General features: G+C 34.4%; 1 protein-coding gene across 1 annotated transcript in view; it reads left to right on the plus strand.

Moving 5' to 3' along the window:
- The window catches only part of BCKDHB (branched chain keto acid dehydrogenase E1 subunit beta), a 47,182-nt gene that overhangs the window by 15,414 nt on the left and 8,059 nt on the right, over positions 1–23,709 (plus strand). The window contains exons 8-9 of the mRNA XM_034431847.3: positions 247–357; positions 10,898–10,984. Coding sequence (XP_034287738.2) covers positions 247–357; positions 10,898–10,984 — 198 coding nt within the window. The remainder of the gene's footprint in view (positions 1–246; positions 358–10,897; positions 10,985–23,709) is intronic.

A 23,709-nucleotide genomic window follows, 5' to 3' on the forward strand; every position in this document is an offset into this window, starting at 1 on the left:
ACTTTATTGCCATGTTCATCTGGATAGTGTTGCTATCTGAAGTGATCACTTCATCAGATATTTCTGTTTTGTTCGGTCCTCCATTATGCATCCATGTAAATATTCTAGAATATTCTTCTAACGAAAGTGATGGAAATTAAATAAGACCCAAATAGATAGAATTAGAACCAGAATGTTAGTGAGACTTAGATTTTGTTGAAATTTATGAGATTTAAAGTTTATTTCATGCTTTCTCCTAATGTTTAGGTTCATGTCATAAAAGAGGTAGCAGTTATGGCACAAGAAAAATTAGGAGTCTCCTGTGAAATAATTGATTTGAAGACGATTTTGCCTTGGGATGCAGAGACTGTGTGCAAGGTAAGTGCACATATCGTGTCCACATATCCATTTAATCAAACTCTGTTACAATGATCTAATTATAGTAATATATAAGATTGATAACAAAATATGTTGAACAAACCTTTCTTGTTTGTATATGGAAATCTATGGTCTAAGGAAACCAAATGCTTAGGAAAAATATTTAATGTGGATTTTGAAGAGGGATTGGAAGAAGTGAAACATCTTCAAAGAAAAACCAGAAAGTCCAGGTGCCTCTTGAAAAAAACACCTTTGGGAGAACCCTAGACATTTGTTACAGTGTTGTTTTTTCTAAAATTACAAATAGTATAATCATGTTCCTACCACTAGAGGTCTCTGTTAGATCAATTAAATCTGAGTTTTACATGTTTTACTGACTTATTTTCTAAAAGCTGATTCTATTTTTTCCCCAAAAATAATTTGAGTATTTAATTTCCGTTTCATAATTTGAACTGTTTTTGCAATAATTTGATGTTAGTAATATATTATCAAATCTCAAGATAATAATGACTAGGACATCTGTAGATCATGAGTATACTTTTCAAACTGATAGCTATCTGTGTGTACTGAGTATTAATTCGAACAAAGTTATATTAAAAAAAACCCAGAATACATTTTACCATCTATTGCATTTTATTTCAGTGAATTTAAATTTTAGTGTATTCTGTACCATAACAGATTGCTTCCACATATCTTCCTATCTAAGAAAGGTTGTTTGAAATTCTTTGTAATAAGAAATGTCCTTGTCAGATGAAATAAGTCAGTACTGTTGATTTAGAAATGTGCTTTCTTTTTCAATAGAGATAAATCGGGCTGGATCCAGTTGTAGTGCTAACCATGATTTCCTTAATTATGATTAAGTAAATATGGAATCCAATTCCAAACTCAACAGGCAATTCTTGAATTTGTTCAGCAACTGTTTGAAGTTATGATGGCATGGAACAAAGGGATTGACAACTGGTTCTCAAAGTTCTAGCCCGCAGCAACATGACCAAAATCCGTATACTTGGCAACCAGCCCGCACTTTTATTTATTTATTTATTTATTTATTTATTTATTTATTTATATGCCGCCCTTCTCTGGAGACTCAGGGTGATTTACAAGGCGTTAAGCAATAGCCTTCATACTTTTGTATATTTTATACAAAGTCAGCTTATTGCCCCCACAAACCGGGTCCTCATTTTACCTATCTTAGAAAGGATGGAAGGCTGAGTCAACCTTGAGCCTGGTGAGAACTGAACTCGCAGTAATTGCAGGCAGCTGGAAGCTAAATGCTACCTTTAACAGTAGCATTAGTCTGCAGCGCCACTCATGCTCCTTATGACCCATTGCAAGCATCTGCAGTCACATGATTGCTGTTGCCGACTTTCTCTGCTGGCTTCCTGCAGGCACTCTCTTTCACGCACATACACCCACCAGCATCCTCCTTCCTTGGGCCTTCCTCCACTTGCACAAATATATGCACCCACCAGCACCTTCACGCTTGACCTCCCTGCACTCATGTACATGCATACCATGCCCTCTTTTCCAGGCTCCCCTGCATTTCCACACATAAACCCATGCAGCCCACACTCTTTTTGCTCAGTCTTTCTGAATTTGTGCTAAACCTGTATTGCCCCCACCCTCAATTTACACATAAACTATGCTGGGCCTCCCAGGGCCTCCCCCACCTCCTGGTTGCAATGGGGATGGGGGGGGGGGCTTCTTACCTGGGATTCCCTTTCCTTCCCACTTAATGACCTATGTGTCCTGGAGTTAGAATATCAACTGGGACTGCCTGGATTGACTTTGCGAAGCCATGCAATACCTTGCTTTACAACTACAATATTTAGTGACAATAATCTGGGCCCAAGGTGCTGTTGTACCCGAGGACTACCTGTATATAATGCTAATCTACAGCCATGGCTCACAAACAAGACTGGCTGAGCTCACAGAATGCACTAATGAAAAGTCAGGATTTCATATTTTGGCTTAGAATAGGAATAAACCTGATATTAGGGAGAACAGTATTGCCCCAAAAGGAAGAAAGTGGTTGAGAGGGCTTGTCCCTGTGTTCCCTAAGGTGATGTAGAACTTCATCACTTGATGAGCCATTGCATTTTAGACTAGGTAAGGTTTTTGTAAGAGCTTTGTGGTACTAATCCGAACAAGAGCTGATTAAATCATTTGTGGCTATAAGCAGATAGAAAAGGCTCTTAACTAGAGCAGAAGGTGAAGATTTTCCCAAGTCACAACTGCCACCTGCTCTTCAAGTTGGTCCTGTGAGCCTAGAGGATCCCTCAAGTTATAAACCTCTTCTGCATGGGGAAGTGTCACATTGTCTGGACTCAAAAGGTGGAGCATCTCTGACATCAAAAGGCTTCCAAACCCATAGCTCAACATTACTCAGAGTATATTAGTTGAAATTCTTAGCCTGTTTTGTAGTTATAATTATATTCTTAATTCTAGGTTTCTCCAAAGAATGAAAAGGGAAAACACTGGGTAATTGTATAATTTAGTTCTATAAAAGTATGTCTGCATTCATCTCAAGTTGTCATTTTCTTCCAGATTTTTCTACAGAAGTTGTTTTTTTAAAATTTGATAGAGATACATGTAACAGTCGGTCAAATGTTGGTTTATGGTGAACAAAAATTGGCAGGTGCCTGCTACAATTTAGTCATGTGCCTAAGTTTGCTGTATTCCAGAAACATTAGATGATGGAAGCTTCCTAAAGCCCTTTAAAAATGTATGATTACGGGTAGGAAAAGGTTCTTTGCTGTTTTTTATTTTTGACATGGGATGACATTTATATTTGAGACTTTTTTTTCTTTGTAAATGATGACAGTGAAACCAACTTTTTCTTGTTCCCTATTCTCCATTTCAGCTTGTGATTCCATTGGCACGAGTTATTCTTTTTTATAAGAGAATTCATGGATATAAGTAAGCTAAACACAATTTAAGCTTTGCTGAGTCTATGTTGATTTGTGGGAATTGGAAAACGTATTGCAGAATGAAGTGTTATTTTAACTCTTATAGTTCAGGGCTTGAATAACTCTACAAAATCACAAATGTAAATTTTTTCTGGTATATTTTTGAATTGTAAATGTGATGATACTATTTGTGTTTTACTTGTTTTATTTTACAGAGCAAATTTCAATTTTTGAGGGAATATTAATGATCTTAAAGTGTAGTATTTGCTAGGCATACATACAGTATAAATAAGATAAGTATTGTAACAACTTATGTATGAGAAAGTAAGATAATTATTGTGACATTTTTTTCTACCAATATTATTCATATTGGGTTTTTTTTGTGGAAAGAGTTGAGGTTTTCCCCTAAATCTAGACATATATAAAACTATAGAAAGGGAGAAGAATTTGTGTAGCTAAAAGTAATGTGGCAATTTTCTATGTATTTGTTGTACATTCTCTTAACACTTTTTAAATTAATTATCCCAAAAATCAATGTGTAATGGAAGATTAATTGCTTAATTGCTTTCTCTCTTCTAGCAATGCAAAATCAAATTTTTGTTTTTCTTTCCTTTGGAAACCTCTAGTACTCAGGCTGAAAAAATGAGATGTAAATTAATTAATAGAGAAATATAGAATTGTGTACTATAGTTTCTATTCTTTTTCATTTATAATTTCATATATCAACACCTTTTTTTATTCTCGAAGCAAAGGAACTGTTCTTAAACAGTTTAGGTGTGCATCAGTTTATATATTACCTAAATTTATATAGCCACCCATCTCAGCTTACAGTGGACAGCTTACAAAAAATTGAAACAAAAACGAAAGCAACAAAAAGAACAATACAATTTAAAAATGAGGAAAAAATATAAAAGCATATTAAAAACATAAGATCTATAAAACAGCTAAAATAAACTCATTCTTTATAACAACCACTGTACCGACTCCATTACACTCCTGAATCCCAATCTCTTCAGAGCCTTACAATAAACCAACACACTCAAGGCCAATCTCATCTCCAGGGAATCATGTTCCACAAAGCAGGTGGCACAGCAGAATCGACTCTCTATCACGAAATACATTTTTCATCAGCCTGCATTTTTAAGGAATTTGAACATCAATCTCGGATCTCTTGTTGACATTTGAGATTTTGAAATTCACTGTTCAGTTGAGTCTGTTTTGATCAGACTCAAAGTTTCTGTGATTATGATCTGAAAACATGTCCTACATTTGCTAAATATAGTTGCTTTCAACTGCAGATCACAGATTTATCACTACCTTCATCATCATCACCACCACCGTCATGGGGCTACCATTTTTCTGGGCTGGAAAAATCTAGGCAAAAGAGTCACAACACAGACCTCTTTGCTTCTTCCTATTGGTTGCCTGAATATTTACAGTCACATATCTTTGTCCTACATTAGAGGTCCCCAAACTCCAGTCTCTGGACCAGCGTCGGTCCATGGCATGCCAGAAACTGGGTTGTGCAAACAAACGAAGCCCCATCTGCGGGATTCAGGCAGCACATGAAACCACACCCCCTCCGGTCCGCGGAAAAACCTCTCTCCAGGGAACCAGTCCCTAGTGTTCAAAAGGTTGGGGGCCGCTGTTCTAGATGATGCGGTTCTTTTTTTTAAAGATAAATTGTCATGCCAAGGAATTAAGTTATTACCCATATCTTTTTAGTCTTGTATATACTTGAATAACATATTTTGGGGTCATTATCCATTGTGAAATAACTGATTCTTCAAGAAGTACATAAAGGAAGTACATAAATCAGATGAACTAGTACTAATATATTGGTTTATAGTTCATTATGTTGATAGACAAAATGCATGCGTAGTATTTAAGTTAGATTTGCAGTGCTTGGGTTAAAATAATAAAACAATAAAAAAAAGTTAAGTGAGAGCTTGATTCTCACAGAGGTTGCCAACAAAAAACGGGAGGAGAGGATTGAGTTGGATAATCAAAAGGAAAATTAAGTGAATGGAAGACATTAGAACGTAAGAGACACTTTTAAGAAAATTGAATTTCTCTGGAGGAAGAAAAACAAAATAACTATCCAGTATCAATAAAGACTATTAAAAAAAAAGAAGAAGAAAGGAACAATTAAAGAGAAAAGTGTTTAACCACAGTAAAATTTTACATTTACAGAAAGGAATTTGAAAAGGGAGAGATAGGAATGACTACAATTAAGAAAAGTGTAAAAGAGAACAGAAATTGTGAGGACAATGATTGTGCCTAAAATATAAAGGAAATAGTAGTTCCTATCCTTTTTTGACCCATAGCAGAAGCATTTAAATGAGGAATGGTAACGGTGGAGAAAGAAGAGGGTAAAGCGAAGCCCTCAAAGCCTTATAGGGAAAACAAAAACAGAATAGGAATGTTTCAAGATTTAAGAAGAGAGTGTGAGAGAATAGGCCTTGGATATTGGAATAAAACCAGTAAGCCTTGTTTTATTTTTAATGTAAACCTCTTTTCTAGTCAACTGCTCATAATAAACCTTAGGTTATCAAAATACAATACTGAAAATCATTCTGTAAAGCATAACAAATAAGACTAACAATTTTATAAATATATACATTCATTATTTACTGTGAAATGATTAAGACTGTGTAAAGATGAAATAAAACGGACACCTATAATTTGAGGCAGATAAAACCGAACCATAATTATTAACCATAACCATATCCAGGCTACTACTGAACCCTGGCAAGGCTGAGTGGCTTTGGGTGCATGGAGCTTCAAGATACAGATCTTTCTCATCTTTAGTTCTGGATAGGGTGGCCCTAACCTGTTCAGATTGAGTTTGCAATTTAGGGGATCTCCTGTACTTGTGATTCCTGCTTGAAGCTGGCAGTCATGGGTAGGAGAGCTTTTGTACAACTTGGGTTTGTATATCAGCTGCAGCCTTTCCTGGATCAAAGCTCCCTGTGTTCAGTCACTCAAACCCTAATCATCTCTTGTCTGCACTACTGCAACGTGCTGTACATGGGATTATCCCTGAAATGCATTCAGAAGCTTCAGCTAGTGCAAAATGTGGCAGCACAAGCAGTCTTTGGGACCCCTAGAATGGTCCATGTTACACCGCTGCTTCGCAAACTACACTGGCTCCTGATTTGCTTCCATGTGCAAGTTCAAAGCCTTTAAAGCTCTCTGTGGCATGAGACAATATTTAAATGACTCAGCACCTTTTCTTTTTAATCTGTTCCTTAATTCTTGAATTTTAGGAAAAGGCATTTTTTAAAAGCAAATACCCTGCTCCTTCCAAGTTAATTTATACAGTAGTGGATTTTTTATTTTTTTTTACAGAATGACATACAAATAATTAGCTCTATTCAGTAATAAGTAGGATATGAAGAAGGAATGACTATCCATATTAATAATTAGCCTTCCTTAATGATCACTCAAGAATATGAGGCCTCACTCAGAGAATAGCCATGATATTATTGCCGAATTGACAGCTAATGATTTCTTCTATTTCTTCTACTATTTCCTTTATATTCATCCTAGATAGTGTTAAAATGAAGTTGCGGGCAGAGAGAATGGCTGCCTCTTTATATTTGTCTTTCATATTTCTTTGGGCTAAGAATTTCTAGAACTTCGAAGGATTGGATTATATTCCAATTCATGAATTATAAGTGCAATTTTTTTTTCCTTAAAATATCTTTCCGTGTACATTACTACTTAGAATCATAATCGCTGCGGAAATATGGGTGCTGGGATTCCTTATTCTGTTGGATGGGTGGGTGGTTTGATATTTAGTATTAATCAAATTAACTTGCACCTCTGTTCTGGTTGCCCATTAATTCCTGGCTATATTTAAATCATATATATAATTTAACTCTTTGGGCGTGCTTTTCAAGTCTCTGACAAACCACTGTTATCTGTGCTTTTCAGAAGTAAACTCTAGAGTTCACTGGAAGTTAATCTCAAGTGAATGTGTTAAGAATTGCAGCATAAGGACTAGGCTCAGATTGCTCTAGCAATTATTTTAATACCTTGTTTGGGGACAATTTTTACATTTTTATTGAATAAATTATACTGTTTCACTCCCTTGAACAAGTTATAGATGTAGACTTGTTTTTTTAGAATAGAATAGAATTCTTTATTGGCCAAGTGTGATTGGACATGCAAGGAATTTGTCTTGGTGCATATGCTCTCGGTGTACATAAAAGAAAAGATACATTCATCAAGAATCACAAGGTACAACACTTAATGATAGTCATAGGGAACAAATAAGCTATCAAAACATATTAGGAAACAGTCAATATGAATCTTAAGGATACCAGCAACAAGGTTACAGTCATACAGTCATAAGTGGGAGGAGATGGGTGATAGGAACGATGAGAAGATTAATAATAATGCAGACTTAGTAACTAGTTTGACAATGTTGAGGGAATTATTTGTTTAGCAGAGTGATGGCGTTCGGGAAAAAACTGTTTTATAAACATAATTTGAGAGACCTGTGTGAGGATTTAAAACAAACTCTATAAATGCCAGTCTGTGACGAAGGTAAAGTATGATGGAGGAATTACTGAGCCTTATGAAGAAGTCTAGGTTAGGTTCCCCCTCCCCACTTACACAAAATTTCCATGCTGTTTTTTAATGACTTGGAAAGGTATTTTGCCTCTAGAGGACAAGAATGTTTTATCATTCATAAACTGCCCATAAGTTGGGGAGTTACCACACTCTGACAATTATATGTTTAAATCTGTTAAATCTATCAAGACATATTGAGTAAGGCAAAATTAGTAAAAGCAAAATCTGTAGTTACCACATTCTGAATCTTGCTTTGTGAAACAATAAATTTAAGTTTCCCAACTTTCCAGAAGGTAGCTCTATATAGCTTCTAACTTCCATCCATTCCTTTCATCAGGAGGAAAATTACCAGTTGCTTGGCTGACTAGGTTACCAAATAAAACATAAAACAGAAGACTAATTCTTTTATCTTCTGGTCCAGCCAGTTTATTGCCAGTCAGAGCTTTGAACTTGTCAGTGCTCCAACTTGAAGATAAGATTAATGTGTTGTATATGCACTCAACAGGAGTTGAATTTGACTTGAGGGAGTCTTTACCTTTGCAATATACACTTTATTATTTTGTAGTCAGTTGAAATGAGATGTTCGGTCTTCCAGATATGCTATTTCTAGCCATACGTATGGGTTAGTGAGAAATTTGATATGTTCAAATGAATCTGAAGAAAAGGTTGTAACTATTTCAGAATATTTGAACTCTTCTAAAATGAAAGATATAAGGTGTCACTTTAGTTCTTGTGCACACAAAATTGCTTAATGCAATAATGAGTAACTAGAATTAATTTGCTTAGCTTAATCTTGAGCAGTAGAATCATCTATATGTTGTTGAACATCTGATAAGGAAATCACATGATAAGGCCCATCTATTCCATTGTAAAAAGCCAGGTAAAACACGTTTGGGTGTTTTTGTTGCTTTTTTTGTTAAAACAAACATTGAGACATGTTCAAACATGGCCAATTTTAGATTCTGCTTCTTATGAATTACTTAACTAGAACTGGATATTGTGAATATATTACTCTATTCTTGTACATTCTTCATTGGCTTCTATTTCATTTCTGGATTTTGTTAGGGTGGTTGTATTAATTTATAAAGCCCTTCACTGCTTAGGACTACTATAATATTTGACAGTGTGTTCTTCTCTGCAATCTAACATAATCTTCACCTTCTCGGTGGGAGGGGGGGGGTTACTTATGCTGAGATGAGGCAAGCAGCTATCAGAGAATGGACTTTTCCTGTAGCATCTGCCAGCTTCTGAAATGCCCTTTACTGACAAAAGCTTCCCCCCCCCCCCTGTAAGCATTTAAATCATTGTGTTGATTTTTAACACACTGTTGTCTAGAAATATTCATTTTGGCTGTTATTTTTATTGTTTTATTGTCTTGTACTATATATTCGTACTGTTTCAATGTTTTATGTGGTTTAGTTTGTTGTACATTGCCATGGAAAATTGCTTTTTTTTTTTTTTTTTTAAAGTAAATATTATAGAGCCTTTGGGCTTTAGTTTTAAGAGCTTTAGAGCACTTTAAAAATAATATTTGATTATGATGTGAAAATAAATATTAGCATTGGGCAAATTGTGTTGATCAAGTTCTTTATATAAGTAGTATATAACGTAAGCATGAGTTTTCATAGTCTAAAAGTATTTGATATATATTAATATTCTAATTTTTCTTATCTTTTATTTGGCATTAGAAAGTTTTTTAATGCATTAGTATTTTCAAAATATAAACAACATAACACAGAACTCAAAAAATGTTGCACGCATTGCTTCTGAAACATTGAATAGTTATTAAATAATATCTTATTTATCTCAATATATTAATAGAGTAGCTATAACTTGTTTCATAGCTTGTTAAACAATTTGTTTCCAACCCAAATGCTTTCTGTAGTTACTGTCATCAACATGGATTGCCAGGATTTCAAGATAACTTATGTGTGTCTTTAAGAGGCAATACAGGTAATCCTCGAGTTACAAATGTAATGGAGCCTACCAATTACATTCGTAACCTGAGGATTCATTGGTGTGAATCACATGAAATGAATGTGATCATTCCATGCTTTTGCTCACACATTCGCTAACCGAATGCTCAGGTCATTAAGTGCAAATGAGGTATCTCAGGGTGGGGAAGGAACCCTGAGCGATGGAACAGGCCACCTGCTTCAGACCACCCAAGGCCTCCCCCGACCCACTGAGATACTTTATGCTCCCTCCCCTGGGATCCCCACAATTGCTCCCTCCATCCTGCCTCACCGGGTCACTTACCTTGTGAAGATCTAGTGAGCTGTCTCCTCTCCAGCCTCTCTGCTGCGGTTTCTTTGCCTGCTTGCAGTCTCAGCGCGAAAAGCGTTTGCAAGCCAATGAGATTTTGGGGCTGCGAAATCGCCTCCCATTGGCTTGCAAACACTTTTCGTGCCAAGACTGGAAGCTTTTGGGGGGCTATGATATCGTGCTACTGACCTTGCATGATCTCGCACTACAGTACTTTGTTCTCTGCGAACTGAGGCCTGTACCAGATTTATGGCAAAAGGCTTTGCAAACGGAGGGAAGGCCTCTCCGTTTGCAAAGCCTTTTGCCATGGATTTCATGCAGGCCTTGGTTTGTAGAGAAAAGAGGTCTAAAAACTGTAGTGTGAGATCAGCAGCGTGAGATCTTGTGCTACTGATCTTGCGTGACCTCGCACTACTTTAGGCTTCTGTTCTCTGTGAATGCACCGAAGTAGCAAAGGAACAGACAGCTTGCTAGATTGTCGCAAGGTAAGTGAGTCTCCACAGGCCCAGTTCCTGTGGAGACCCAGCCGGTGGCGGGGAATAAGCAGGGCAAACATTGCAATGTCTCTGCAGTCGTTCGTATGTGTGAATGACTGCCGTGGTGCTGCAGCATTTGTAACTTCAGGACTGCATTATAAGTACCTAGGGGTTATGTCATAACTTTGAACAGTTGGTAAGTGAACTTTCATAACTGAAGGATTACCTGTATTAGGCCACTTTTTAGTTATAGAAAGTGTCTTTATAAATAAATCTTAAAAGTCTTTCTTTCCTCCCCTCTTTTTTTAGTCAGTGGCAAAGACTGGACGATTGCTCATCACTCATGAAGCCCCTGTTACTGGAGGTTTTGCATCAGAAATTAGCTCCACGGTGCAGGTAATTCCTGACGTACTAAATTTGTTGAGCTCTTTTCAGAAGAACCTCAATTTGGTTATTGAGTGGGATTTTCACAAGTGAAAAGAATATGTGTAAAGATACATATTTATGGGGAGGGAAATGATATTTCATCCCCAAGATCTACAACGTTGCTTCATTTTGATGAAATGAAGATATTCCTGGAAGAAAGAATGAAGAAAGCCAGTATATTAAGAGTAAATACTCCCCATAGATTCAGCCAAGACATGGAAGTAATCTCAGCTACCCAGATAAAGCAAGCAGTGCCTGTATCAGGCAGCAGTGATATATAACTAAACTGGAAGCAGATGAACATTTGAATGACAAGGCTAAAGACATCATTTTATAGTGCATGGGATAAAGCAGCAAAACCCACATGGGTAGACAAGATAAAGTGATCAATGACGTAGTGTCAGATGATGGGATTCTTTGGTTGAATAGCACTCAACATGCTACTGAGGTAGAGTTGAGGATCTTCCCACAGTATCAGTGGCATTTATGATATGACTTGATTAAATATCTTTGGCATATAGCTGCTAATATTGCCATGCTGGAAATGAAAATCCAAGCTGCAAAGTTAGAATCACAGCAGGAACACAGAGTGTAGGAAGCATGAGCACAGGAAAGCTCAGCAGAGTGAAAGATGAAATAAATCAACTACATACAGTATTGTATCAGTATCAGCAGATTGAATTGTACTGGTGTTAGACACTATTAGAAATTAATATTGTTGACTGTTTAGGAGATAAACAATAGATAGTGTTGCTCCCATGGTGAAGAGGAAAATAGTAATATTGGGTTGAATGCAGTCAATGAACAAACATTATCAGTGTGACTTTGCGGGTGGTTATTGATGGAACACATTGTAACTGATTCAAAAGCAAAAGATGGAAGGAGTATAGTGAAATGCTGCATGGTGAAAATGGCAACATCCAAGATACCTTCTTATCCAAAATATTTCCTTACAAGCATTCTTGTTACTAGAACTTAAAAGTAGATCATGATAGTTATTGGCAAGTTGGAAAGCTACAGGAATTGATGGAATATCTATGGAGTAAAGGGAAGCAGCAGGAGAAAAACCAGTCAAGGTTCTAACCAGCAAATCTGTGGCTTTTGAAAGTGATCAGTTTATATACTAATGCCAAAGAAAGGAGGCTTAACAGAATGTGCAAACTATTGCACAGTACTTTCATATCGCATTGTAGCAAAATACAGGTAGGCCTCGACTTATGATCACAATTGACCCCAAAATTTCTGTTGTTCACTCAGACATTTGCTAAGTGAATTTTGCCCCATTTTACGAGTTTTCTTGTGACAGTTGTGTAAGTGAATCACGGCAGTTGATAAAGTTGGTAACCTGGCTGTTAAGTGAATCTCGCTTCCCCATTGATTTTGATTGTCAGAAGGTCGCAAAAGGGGATCACATGACCCTGGGACACAACAAAGGTCAGTGCTGTGGTAACTTTGAATGGTCACTTAATGAACTGTTGTAAATTGAGGACTACTTGTAATGCTTAAGATCATCCAGTGCAAATTACAGTCATACATGGAAAGAGCAATGGCAGATGCTCAAGTTGGTTTTACAAGAGACTGAGTAACACTGTGCTGCTGTATACTGAATAATTGAGAAAGCCAAATAATAGTTTGTCTTTTGTTCAGTGTAGCATAGACTGAAAGACTTTATCATTTAACTGTAAACTAACTTTTATATCATAATATAAATTATGTATTATTTGTATAAACTTACATGCAAACATCATAGATCTTAAAAGTAAAAATAGAGAAGACTAATGGCTAATCCTGCCCTGACTCTTATTAGCCTTTCATAACACTCTGAAGGCCTGGCAAGCTCTGTTTTAGCTGGGATTTTAGGACTAGAAAATATCATTTACCTTGGGTGTCATGAGCTATTGTTTTTAATTTTTTAAAATATCTTGGCACACCACCTGCAGTCATTTCTGTGAGATGGGTAGTTATATAAATTAACTAAATAAATAGATAGATATTTGTAAGTGGTTGCTACACAACTTGTATTTGGAAGATGGGGATTAATCTTTCAATGTCATTCTGTATCCAACAATGTTGGCAAATAGAGAAATTGGAGAACTTCCTCAAAAAGTGACAGAGAAAAGCTTAGTGTATTGAAATTATCTCTAAATCATCTTGTATTTCGTTTTACTTGTGACATTGTATTTTTAAAATCTGAACAGTGTGATCTTTCAAAGTTATTTTTGCTACTTTTTTTAACTGAATGATTATATCGGTCATGATTGCTTTTCAAGATCACTTCATCCTATAGAAAAAAACACTGTTCTGCTCTAATAATTATGAAACAAAGTTATTGAGAACTTACTGTGCGCTTGGCTTCAAAGTGTTTATAAGGTTTAGGTTACAATCCTAAATTTACTACATCTGTTCTTTATAGCATTCTGTGGTAGTGGTAGAAAACCATTGAAAACTGTAGATATGCTGTTCTGTGAAAAATGTCTGGGGGGGGGAGGGGGCTCTACCAAATGCAGTGGCAGAAGTCCTGCAGATTTCCTTTCCCAGGCCACAGTGAGGTTAGGAATCATGTGGTCCAGGAGTTTCTGGGAACCATGATACTTTACTCCCTGCCTTGGCCCAATAAGGGCCAGGAACAATACCAGCTCTGCAAGGGTGTTTTTTTCCCCCCACTTATGTCAAATGGTCAAGAGGTAGAATACCAGGAAAAATATCCACTTGTCTTGTTTGTTTCTTGGTGTCAAGTTCAGAGTAGTTTTTTTGGAAATCCTTTAGACAAGATGTTTTGATAAAAAAAAAAAAAAAAAAAGCAGAACAGAGTGTTTATAATAATCCTTAAAAGATAAGTGCTTTGCTGAAAAAAATGCAAAATGGAGTGGCCATTCGTGTTCAAATCTCTAAAGACAGCTGAGAGCAGTTCTGAAAGTTGCTATGGAAGTCTGGATAAAGAGCTCCCTGGAATGTATGGCTATACATTATGAAGCATCTTTTTTAAAAAATTAAAAGATTTACAAAGTCTTAAATCATAAGAGTTTAGGAAATTGTGTTTCCTGTTTCAAATTTTATTTGTTTCATCTTATAGTTTCTCCTCTCTCCTGTAGATAAATCATTGTCACTTTTCATACAGTATATAAAAATAAGATATATTAGATGTGCAATTTATGAAGTGTATTCACAGAGGAATGTTGCTTTAGGCAGGCAGAAAAACTGATCTTATTAATTTCTAACATATATTTATTTACTTGACTGTGAAAGTAAGGTTTCAGTGTTAGACATGTTGTGTCATGAATATAAAAGAAAAACAGTTATAAAAACCATTTTTCTGGATGAAATGTGTAATAAGAAAGCCAGAAAGTCTCTGAAATTGAAGCTGTTCTTTCTTTTTCTTTTCTTTTTTTGCACATGGAATTAATAAAACTTATTTCAAGTCCAGTTAAAATAAATTACACATTTTCATATCATTATGTTGTCCAGAGTGTGAGGAAGAAATAAGGCATCCTTATTTTGAAGGATGAAACTAAATTACAATTCTTGTAGTTTACCATATGGATATTGTTTTGCATTTTATATACATGTTTGTGCTGAATATCACCATATAATCAATGTGATTCTTGTCTGACCAAAGACACTGTCCATTTTATCTTTATTTCAAAATGACTAACTACTCCTAGGTTAAATGATATAAGCATTGAGGTAAATTTATAGTCTTTTCTGTTTTATCTTTTCTGACAATATAATTAATGGAAGAAGTTTTTGTTCAAGGTTGTAGTTGTTTGAAACGAGAATTATGTTTTATTTGTCTTCTAATTGTTTTGTTCTTAAGTAATACGAAAAAGGGAAACAATTTTGTCTGATACTTTGGTGTCATGTTTTAGTTTTGAGCGCACTGCATGAATTTAAGCAGTGGGATCTCATTATATTTGTGAAATTGCATGTGACTTAACATTTTCTTATTGGCTGAGACATTTTTCTCTTGCTTTGTCACAATTCTTTCCATATTGATTAGATGGTTCATACTTATCATGCTTCTACAACCTATAACAAAGGCTGAAATTACCATGCTGTAAAAAAAGTTAACTTGGTACAGATATGATGCATGCTTGCATGTATCTTGTATGCTTGTGCAGTAGAGCAAGAAATATTAGCTAATAAATATTCATGCGTTCACACAACATTCACAGGTGCTAGATGTCAGCCACAGTTCTTGATTTCTTTTTATGTGGAGTTCTCTTTTATGTGGAGAAAATTAAAGCCTGAAGCAGTTGAATGCAGATAGGACTGACATATTGATTGTTAATTATACAGTTTGAATGACACAGAGTTTAAAGCATGAAATTTGAGATGCACTAGTTTCCAAATCTTCATGTTTCATTATAGATAAGCAGCCAGTATTAAAGTGCTCAGTAATAATAAGTTACATTTATTATGTGCATGCAAGAATCTAGGCTTATGGGCTAAACTTGTAGATAATGATAAGATTCTTTTCCCAAATTAGCATTTAAGTTCTTGGAAAACCAGTCAGACAAGCAGAGAAAGACTAGAAGTTAATTTGATTAAGGATGGGTGTGAGCTCAGCTTTGAGTCTACATTGTAATGGTAGTGAAGGAAAATCACTCTTTTCCCTTATTGTGTTGGGTTTTTGGCTGTTTGCCTTGTTTGGGTAACCCCCTCCTAATTAAAAAAAGAACAGAATAACAGAGTTGAAAGGAACCTTGGAGGTCTTCTAGTCCAACCTCATGCTCAAGCAGGAAGCCCTATATCATTCAGATAAATGGTTGTCCAATCTTGTCTTAAAAGCCTCTAGTATTGAAGCACCCACAACTTGTGGAGTCAAGTTGTTCTACTGATTAATTATTCTAACTGTCAGGAAATTTCTCCTTAGTTCTAGGTTGGTTCTCTCCTTGATTAGTATGGATTAATTGGGAAGAGAATTGTTGTTAGATCTACTGCTTGGCAACTCTGATCGTTTTACAAAGTATGTTGTGTGGTCTTCTTGTTGTCTTGACACTATCCCTCTATTGATACAGCCCAGGACTGCATTGGCAACTGCAGCACACTACTGGCTCATGCTTAAGTGGTAGTCCACTAGGACACCTAGAGCCCTCTCACAGTTTCTACTGTTGAGCCAGCCACCTATTCTATACTTGTGCATTTTTGTTTTTTTTTTTCCTAAGTTCAGAACCTTCCTTTTTCCACCATTGAAATATATCTTGTTGGATAGGAACCAATTTGTAAATCTATAGAGATCCTTCTGAATCTTGAGCCTGTCTTCTAAAGTATTGGCTATTCCCCTCAGTTTGGTGTTATCTGCAAATTTGATGAGTTCCCCTTCTGTTTCATGTAGATCATTTATGAAGATATTGAAGAGACCAAACCTAGAGGCACCCCACTGCATGCTTCCCTCCATGTAGATTTGTTCCATTGAGGACTATCTTCTGAATATTTGATGCGATTACCTAGTCATCTACTCATTCTGTCAGTGGTGGTAGTTAAATACTTACTTTGTATTTAGAAATACTTACAAATAACATTATTTGTAAGCCATCGAAGGAGTTGGGCAGTCTTGAAATGGGATAACTAATTAAATAAACATACGACTGTCAGCGAGAACAATTTTAACCTCTTTTTTTCCCTTATGGATTTTCCTTATTTTATGTAGACCACTGGTCTACAATCTTTTAAACCTGTATAGTCTTTCCATTTTTCAGCCCTTTTCCCCTCAACATTTAGAGATATCTGTATGCCAGAGAGGGCAGGCCAGCTGATTTCTGATAAAGTGTTCATCTCTAAATCTCTCAAATAAAATGATATATATGAGTGCATTCAAACTTGTAAGAAATTTCCACTCACTCAAATATCTTCAGCCATTTCTTTAATTATCTTTTAGTATTCCTTTCACAGCATCATTCTAAAAAGGAATTGGAGGGAACTTAACTATTTCCAATGGAAGATAATTGTTGAAAGATACAATTCAGTGTAATAATAATGACATTTTGAATAAATGCATGAACCTATTGATAATTTAACTTCAAGGTGATCTCTGCCCTGATGTGTCAGCTTGAATTTCAATTTTTAAAAGTCATTTTTGTTGATTTCAGACTAGTTGTAGGTATGGCTTTATTTACTATTTTTATTACCATCACATTACCTCTAATTTAAACATTATTACATTATCAGTTTGGAAAGTTAACCCTATTAGTTTATTACATGTAAACAGTTAGCTGTAACATTTGGTAACAAAATTTTTATTTGTAGGGAAAAGTTTGCTGTTGGGAACAAATATACAAACATATATACAAAAAAATACAGATTTATTAGGGTTGGAGGAGTGAGTAAAGGAAGGAAACTAAATTTATTTCAGCTAGAATAAAAGCTTGGAAATGTTAGTTAATATTCATATTAATGGTAATATTTGCCAAATGACAAAGATTTAAATATTGTACATACTCATTATATAAAAGTAGTTGATTTTTAAAAGAAAAAAAGAGTACTTTTCTTCTTTAAAGAGAGCTTTCAAAGAATTCAAAAGCATATCTGACTATGGAAAGCTTCAGTAATGTTTAGTTAATGGAAAAGATACATTGTTTTTAGGCCAATAAAAGGAATGAGTAAAATGTGAATAATGATCTTTTACTTCAATTAATCTCTTAGAGCTGTAATCCTAGTAGATTTAAGATCTTCAAGTGGTTTGAAATATATAGGTTTATAGTGTGAAGAACCAAATCATACGGACTGTTACAAAGCTTTTGTTAACTCTAAACTATTCACCGGAGCTAGTCTATACTGTTTTTTAAAATGTGATTTTATATAGCTGCTCAGTTGTTATAGAATAGTATTCTAAACTTTGTGGAAATGTATAAGTTTAAATTGTTACATCTTATTTTCACCAATTTGCTGAAATATTTAAGTTCCTGCAGTGTTACAAATAACTGAAATAGTAATTTAAAGCTGTTAGTGTAGGTTCTATATTGTTAGAAACCAGTGTGTCACTTATTTCGTTTTTAGACATTTAAACAGTGTTTTGGCCATTTCTTCTACACCCTACCAACTCTGTTATTCTGTTAGTGATACACTTTTGAACTGATACTATACACCTGTGATTCCTGGCAAGCTGACATTAACTGTTCATAGCTAGAAATGTTTTGCATAAAACTTGCAAAAATCCAACTATATTTGAACTGCATAAGCCTGTAATCAGAGTGTTGAGAGGAAATAATTTGTGAAACATACAATATTTTAGAACATCCTGGGAATTGAATTATTTCACACATTAAAAAATATGATATTTTTCATTCAAAAATGAAATTACATTTTCCCCAAAGTATGAAAGCATGATAAAAATAGCAACAGCTTCCAAGATTATTTTTTTGAAAATATGCATTTTATTGGATTTGATTTTTAAAACTGATATATACTAAGTATATTAGTATATTAAATATAGTATTTTATATTCTTGTCTGCTGTGTTTTAAGATAACTGCTCTTTTAACTTTATTAAAAGGTAAGTTGTTAATTAATTAATTAAGCAAAAATAAAAATCTAAAAGTTAACATTCCATTTTACCTGTACTTATTGAAAGCTAAATTAATACTACATTTTGCTAATGGGGACTGAAGGAGAATGACTATGATAGGTTGACTCAGCCTTCCAACCTTTCTAAGGTAGGTAAAATGAGGACCCAGATTGTGGGGGCAATAAGCTGACTTTGTATAAATATACAAAAGTATGAAGACTATTGCTTAACGCATTGTAAGCCGCCCTGAGTCTCCGGAGAAGGGCGGCATATAAATCAAATTAAAAAAAAAACAAAAAACTTCTCAGTTGTTATAGAATAGTATTCTAAACTTTGTGGAAATCTGTAAGTTTAAATTGTTATATCTTATTTTCATCAACTTGCTGAATTATTTAAGTTCCTGCAATGTTACAAATAACTGAATCAGTAATTTGAAGCTATTAGTATAGGTTCTATATTACTAGAAATATAACAATTTTGCATCAATATCCTAATGCTTAGTAAAGCAAATATGCTGGTAATAATAATCAGTAGTAATAGGCATATCTATTTATATGGAAGTAGTACCTTTGTTTAATAATTGCTCTGACTTTAACCTTAACTGCAGATTTAATAAGAATTTTAAATGTATTGAAATGGTCCCATCCTAACAAGCAGTAGATGCAAATTCTACCTTTGTCACGGAGAACTTTGTTAGAAGTTTTACAGAAATGAAATCCTTCTTCTCCACCAATTTACCTTGTTTCCCCCAAAATTAGACATCCCCTGATAATAAGACCAATCGGGCTTTTGAGCGCATGGCAATAAGGCCAAGTGCTTATTTCAGGGTTTCAAAAAATATAAGACAGGGTCTTATTTTTGGGGAAACACGGTAGTAGTTTATGTGATACATTAGGACACATGTGCAAAGCATCTTTATGAAGCCAGGCTCTAAACATTACACACACACACACACACACACACACACACACACACACACACAGGAACCGATGGCTTTGCCAGATAATTTAAATTCAACACTTAGATTCATTTTAGTGAGAGTAAGAATCTACATTTTGACTTTGAAAACATTAATAGCTATTAAATTAAATTTGCTTTTGCACTGAAGCATGTTGTATTCTTTAAACACATTTTTTAAAAAATACAGTCTAGACTTTTCCTTTGTTATGAGTTTCTGTTTAGTTAATATTAAATCATCTTATACTGCCCTTGGCTATGCTGTATGCTTGCATTAGTTTTATGGTAAATAACAAACTTTTTTTATATTGGTTCAAATTTGTACTTAAGATTTTCAAACATTTTTCATAGTTGGTATTTGTAAACAGTTTAAAAATCAAGTTCTTAAAATCAGTTCTATACATTTTAAGAAAGTACATTTGAAAAGGGTAAGTTTTCTTATTAAAGATCATTTTTGCCAATGTAGCTTACTGATATTACTGGTTGCTGTATAGTACAGTTCAAAAGAAGTGAAGTGGGGAAGAAGCTAAGTGGAGAAAACCAATTAATGACAATATAAATTAAGTCTAAATAAATATGGTTTTAAGTTCATATGTAGGCTAATACTTCAATATGTTCTAAAGAGATTTTTCAGTGTTTTTTCTCCTTTACTTACACTTTTTGTATATGTAATGTCCCAGGCCTTTAATTAATAGTAAAGTAAGGCTTTACTATTTATAGATCCTTTTGAAGGTCATTGCATTAATACCAGTGCTGTTTCACTAATTACCATAAACTAAACCATCTAAAATAGTGTTTGATGATTCTATAGATGCAAATAGAACAGTATTATTGATCATTGCTAGCTGAACAAACCGTGTGTTATTTTTGTACTTGTTCTTACCCAGTACAAACTGCCACTAACCTAGCTTCTAAAGTATCTGCAGCAATCAGATATTGTCTTCATGAAAAGAATTACAATCTGCTACAATTTGAGGTTGTCATGTTTTTAAGCCCTAATGGGGTATTTCCGGTATATTTGACTGTGAATTAAATGCATCAAACCTGAAACGATGTGCCCAGAGGATTTCAGAAATTATTTTGTATTTACAGTATTCCTGTTACCCTATTTGGTTTGTCTGAATCTGTAGTAGGAAACACATTTAGTGTAGGATTTTACTTTTCACCTCATGTTAATAAAAAGGGAATCCTTAGTCCTGGAAGGGTTCGTAATTCGGTGCTAGCTGTATAAGCACAGATGTTTTTCTTTTTCCTTTCTTATTCCCCCATTGCATTCTTTTAAAAATAATCTCACCGTTAAGGATAGATTTACGCTACGTTTGGAATATAAGAAGGATAAATTTTTTTTTCATGTGCAGTCAACTATTATCACAGTTTCAAATTATAACAGTAAGACAATATCAAATATTTATTAAAATTTAAACCATCTTCAAATTTAAATAACATGTGCTAAGAATTAAGTGTATTAAATCAAGTGTTTTGTAATAAACGTTATAGATATAAATAATTCCTAAAGGGATTATCACTTTTTCTTTAAGCATTTTTTTTCTGCTTCTGGAAACTAGCACAGCGAAATGTTATTCTACATTTTGAAATTCATACATTTGAGCGGAAACTGTTCACCGTTTTACCAAAGATTCAATATATATTATCAGTTGAAATTGCTATTCTATAATTACGTATATGAAATGGAATATTCACCTATGGAGAGAATATAGATTTGTCTCCCTAGGCTCATTAAACACAAATACATATTTAATTCTCCTTTATTGATACATATTTAATTTTACATCATCTGTATTTTTCTCATCTTAAGAAATTGCGACAGTTTTACAAATGAACTCAGACAATTAACGCATATATAAAATTGTACATATTTAAAAATATCTCTTCTAGAAAAATAAATGTAGGATATGCTAAAGAAAAAAATTAAGCAAAACAAAAAATCTGAATGCATGTCATTATGGAATGAGGAATTTAAAAATTTACTGAAAGCAATAAAAATGTACTTGAATAGTATAAGTAAACCATTTTAAAGTTTTCATTTTATTTTAATTGTTCACCTTAATTCAAATGGGAAGAATTATAATTTATTAGATCAGGAAAGCTAAAATAGTTTGAGTGCAGTCCAAATAGAATACAAGAAACAGCTTGCGTATATGATAATCCAAGGACAACTCAGATGGTGAACTTGAAAAAAAGAAAATAATTTGAAAGCTCCATGCTTTTATTGGAAAGCTAAAATGTATGAATCCTAAATATGTAAAGTTTGGCTGCTCATCCACATGCAACCAAACTTTTCCTGTTCGGTATTGTCACACAAAGGAGCTATCTAAAAGCCCAAGTTTCTGCATTTCATTCCTGGAAGGCCCCTTGGGTGGCTAGCACTGAATGGTGTATTATTAAAAAGAGGCTAGTATCACGTTTCATTTTTAAAATGTGCATGTTAGAATGCTGTGTGTGTGTAATATATAGAAAAAAGTACCTTTCTTTTAAGTGCACTTGGGTTTAAAATGCATTTGGAAAAAAATGTCAAATATTTATGCCACTGTCTGCAGTTTAAACTGACAAGCCTTTTGCAGTGTGCCTGTAAACTGTACTCTTCTATTGACGTTTCACTGTAAGTCTGTGTTTAGTTTGTAAAATATATAGCCAGTTTTCAGCTGGCTAATTTGTCCTGCAATGGTTACAATGATGTTATATGAGAAAAGCAGATAAGCAGAAATAGCATATCTGTTAGCATAGGATTTTGTTGGAATTATACTAGGCTCTTTGTGGCCTCATACAATACAAATTCACTCTTGACCTTTAAGCCTTAATTGTTTTAGGTTTCATACTCTCTACCCATATTGTGCAATGGCATGAAAAGCTTTATAAGCTTTTCCTTATAAGTGTTACTCCTCCTTATAAGTGTTGGACACAGGCATCACATAAGTTGATTTCTATTTATAAGAAAACCTACCAATGAAATTTGCAGAGACAATTTAGACTGATCTGTCCTTTCCCCCTGTGTTTCCTGCAAAACTCTTCCAAAGGAAATCTTTTTATTCATGAGTGGGCATGTTTAGGAACCAGCCTATGCTCTGAAATATCTGAAATACTGAGGAGTATTTCATTTAATTCAGTTTGTTTTGTGTTATCCCAACTTTATTAAATTTATAAATAACTCAGAAATGGTGAATGTGTCTAATATTCCTTCCTCCTGCTTTCTTCACAGCACCTGTGTTGTGAATCAGGCTGAGGGAGAGTTATTTGAAACCCCGCAATACAAAGGGATCATATTTACAATATTATTTCATTTAGCCTTCTTTGTTCTAAGTGGAGGTCTGACTTTGAGAAGAGGTCTCATTTCTAAGATTGACATTTTTGAAGAAGCTCGATTGGAATCAGAAAATTGTTGTGGTTCTCCTAGCTGGATCATTGTAAATTAGATGCTATCTTTGGTACTATTCGAGGTTTCAAACATGTTTGGTACTAGCAGAACAAATGCTGGAGAATTTACTGCCAAAATACTAAATAGTTTTGGAAACAGCTGTCTGAAAGTTCTTGTATACATGTATGCACTGCAATCTCTCAGGCAGACAACAATTCAGGCTTTTTTATGCGTTTGCTTTTTTATGCTTTTACTTTTTTCTGGGTTTAAAATTTTGAGTAATATTTTTATTTCCAATCATCTATTTGTCGGCAGGACTGCGGTTTTATGCTGAGTTTCTTAGATTACAATTCCAGAACCAAAAGTAGTGTTTTATATGCGTTGATTGTATTCAGAAATTTAAAAAGAAGCTAATAAATAGCATATAACATTATACTTGCATTGATTGGTAAAAAAATAACCATGAAAGTCTTAAATCTGTTTTTGAAATAGATATGTTAATGGTAAGTCTAAAAGGTTTTGATTTGAAAGAAATTCATTTTTCAGTAGGTATAAAACAGAATACAAGGTTTGCCTTATTTGAATCAAGTGATCTTCCTATAATGTGAAACTAATTTGCAGACTCATTCCTGCTGATTCTGCATAGGTGATCCTTCCAAGGTTGAGTATTCTGTTTGTAGGACTGTATGATCAGATAACTCTGTTCTTGCTGATTATTTTTGAATCCTCTATGCTTGCAGTTTCTCAAAGAAAACAAATTAATTATGAGATGACTATTTAACAGATCTACAGTTAGCCTGAGAAACATTAATGTAATTGTTTCTCAGTAATGTAATGTAATGTAACACATTCTTAACATGAT

This window comes from Pantherophis guttatus, chromosome 1 (genome assembly GCF_059756535.1).
Source record: "Pantherophis guttatus breed Tessera chromosome 1, ASM5975653v1, whole genome shotgun sequence".
In the NCBI taxonomy this organism is placed as follows: Eukaryota; Metazoa; Chordata; class Lepidosauria; order Squamata; family Colubridae; genus Pantherophis; species Pantherophis guttatus.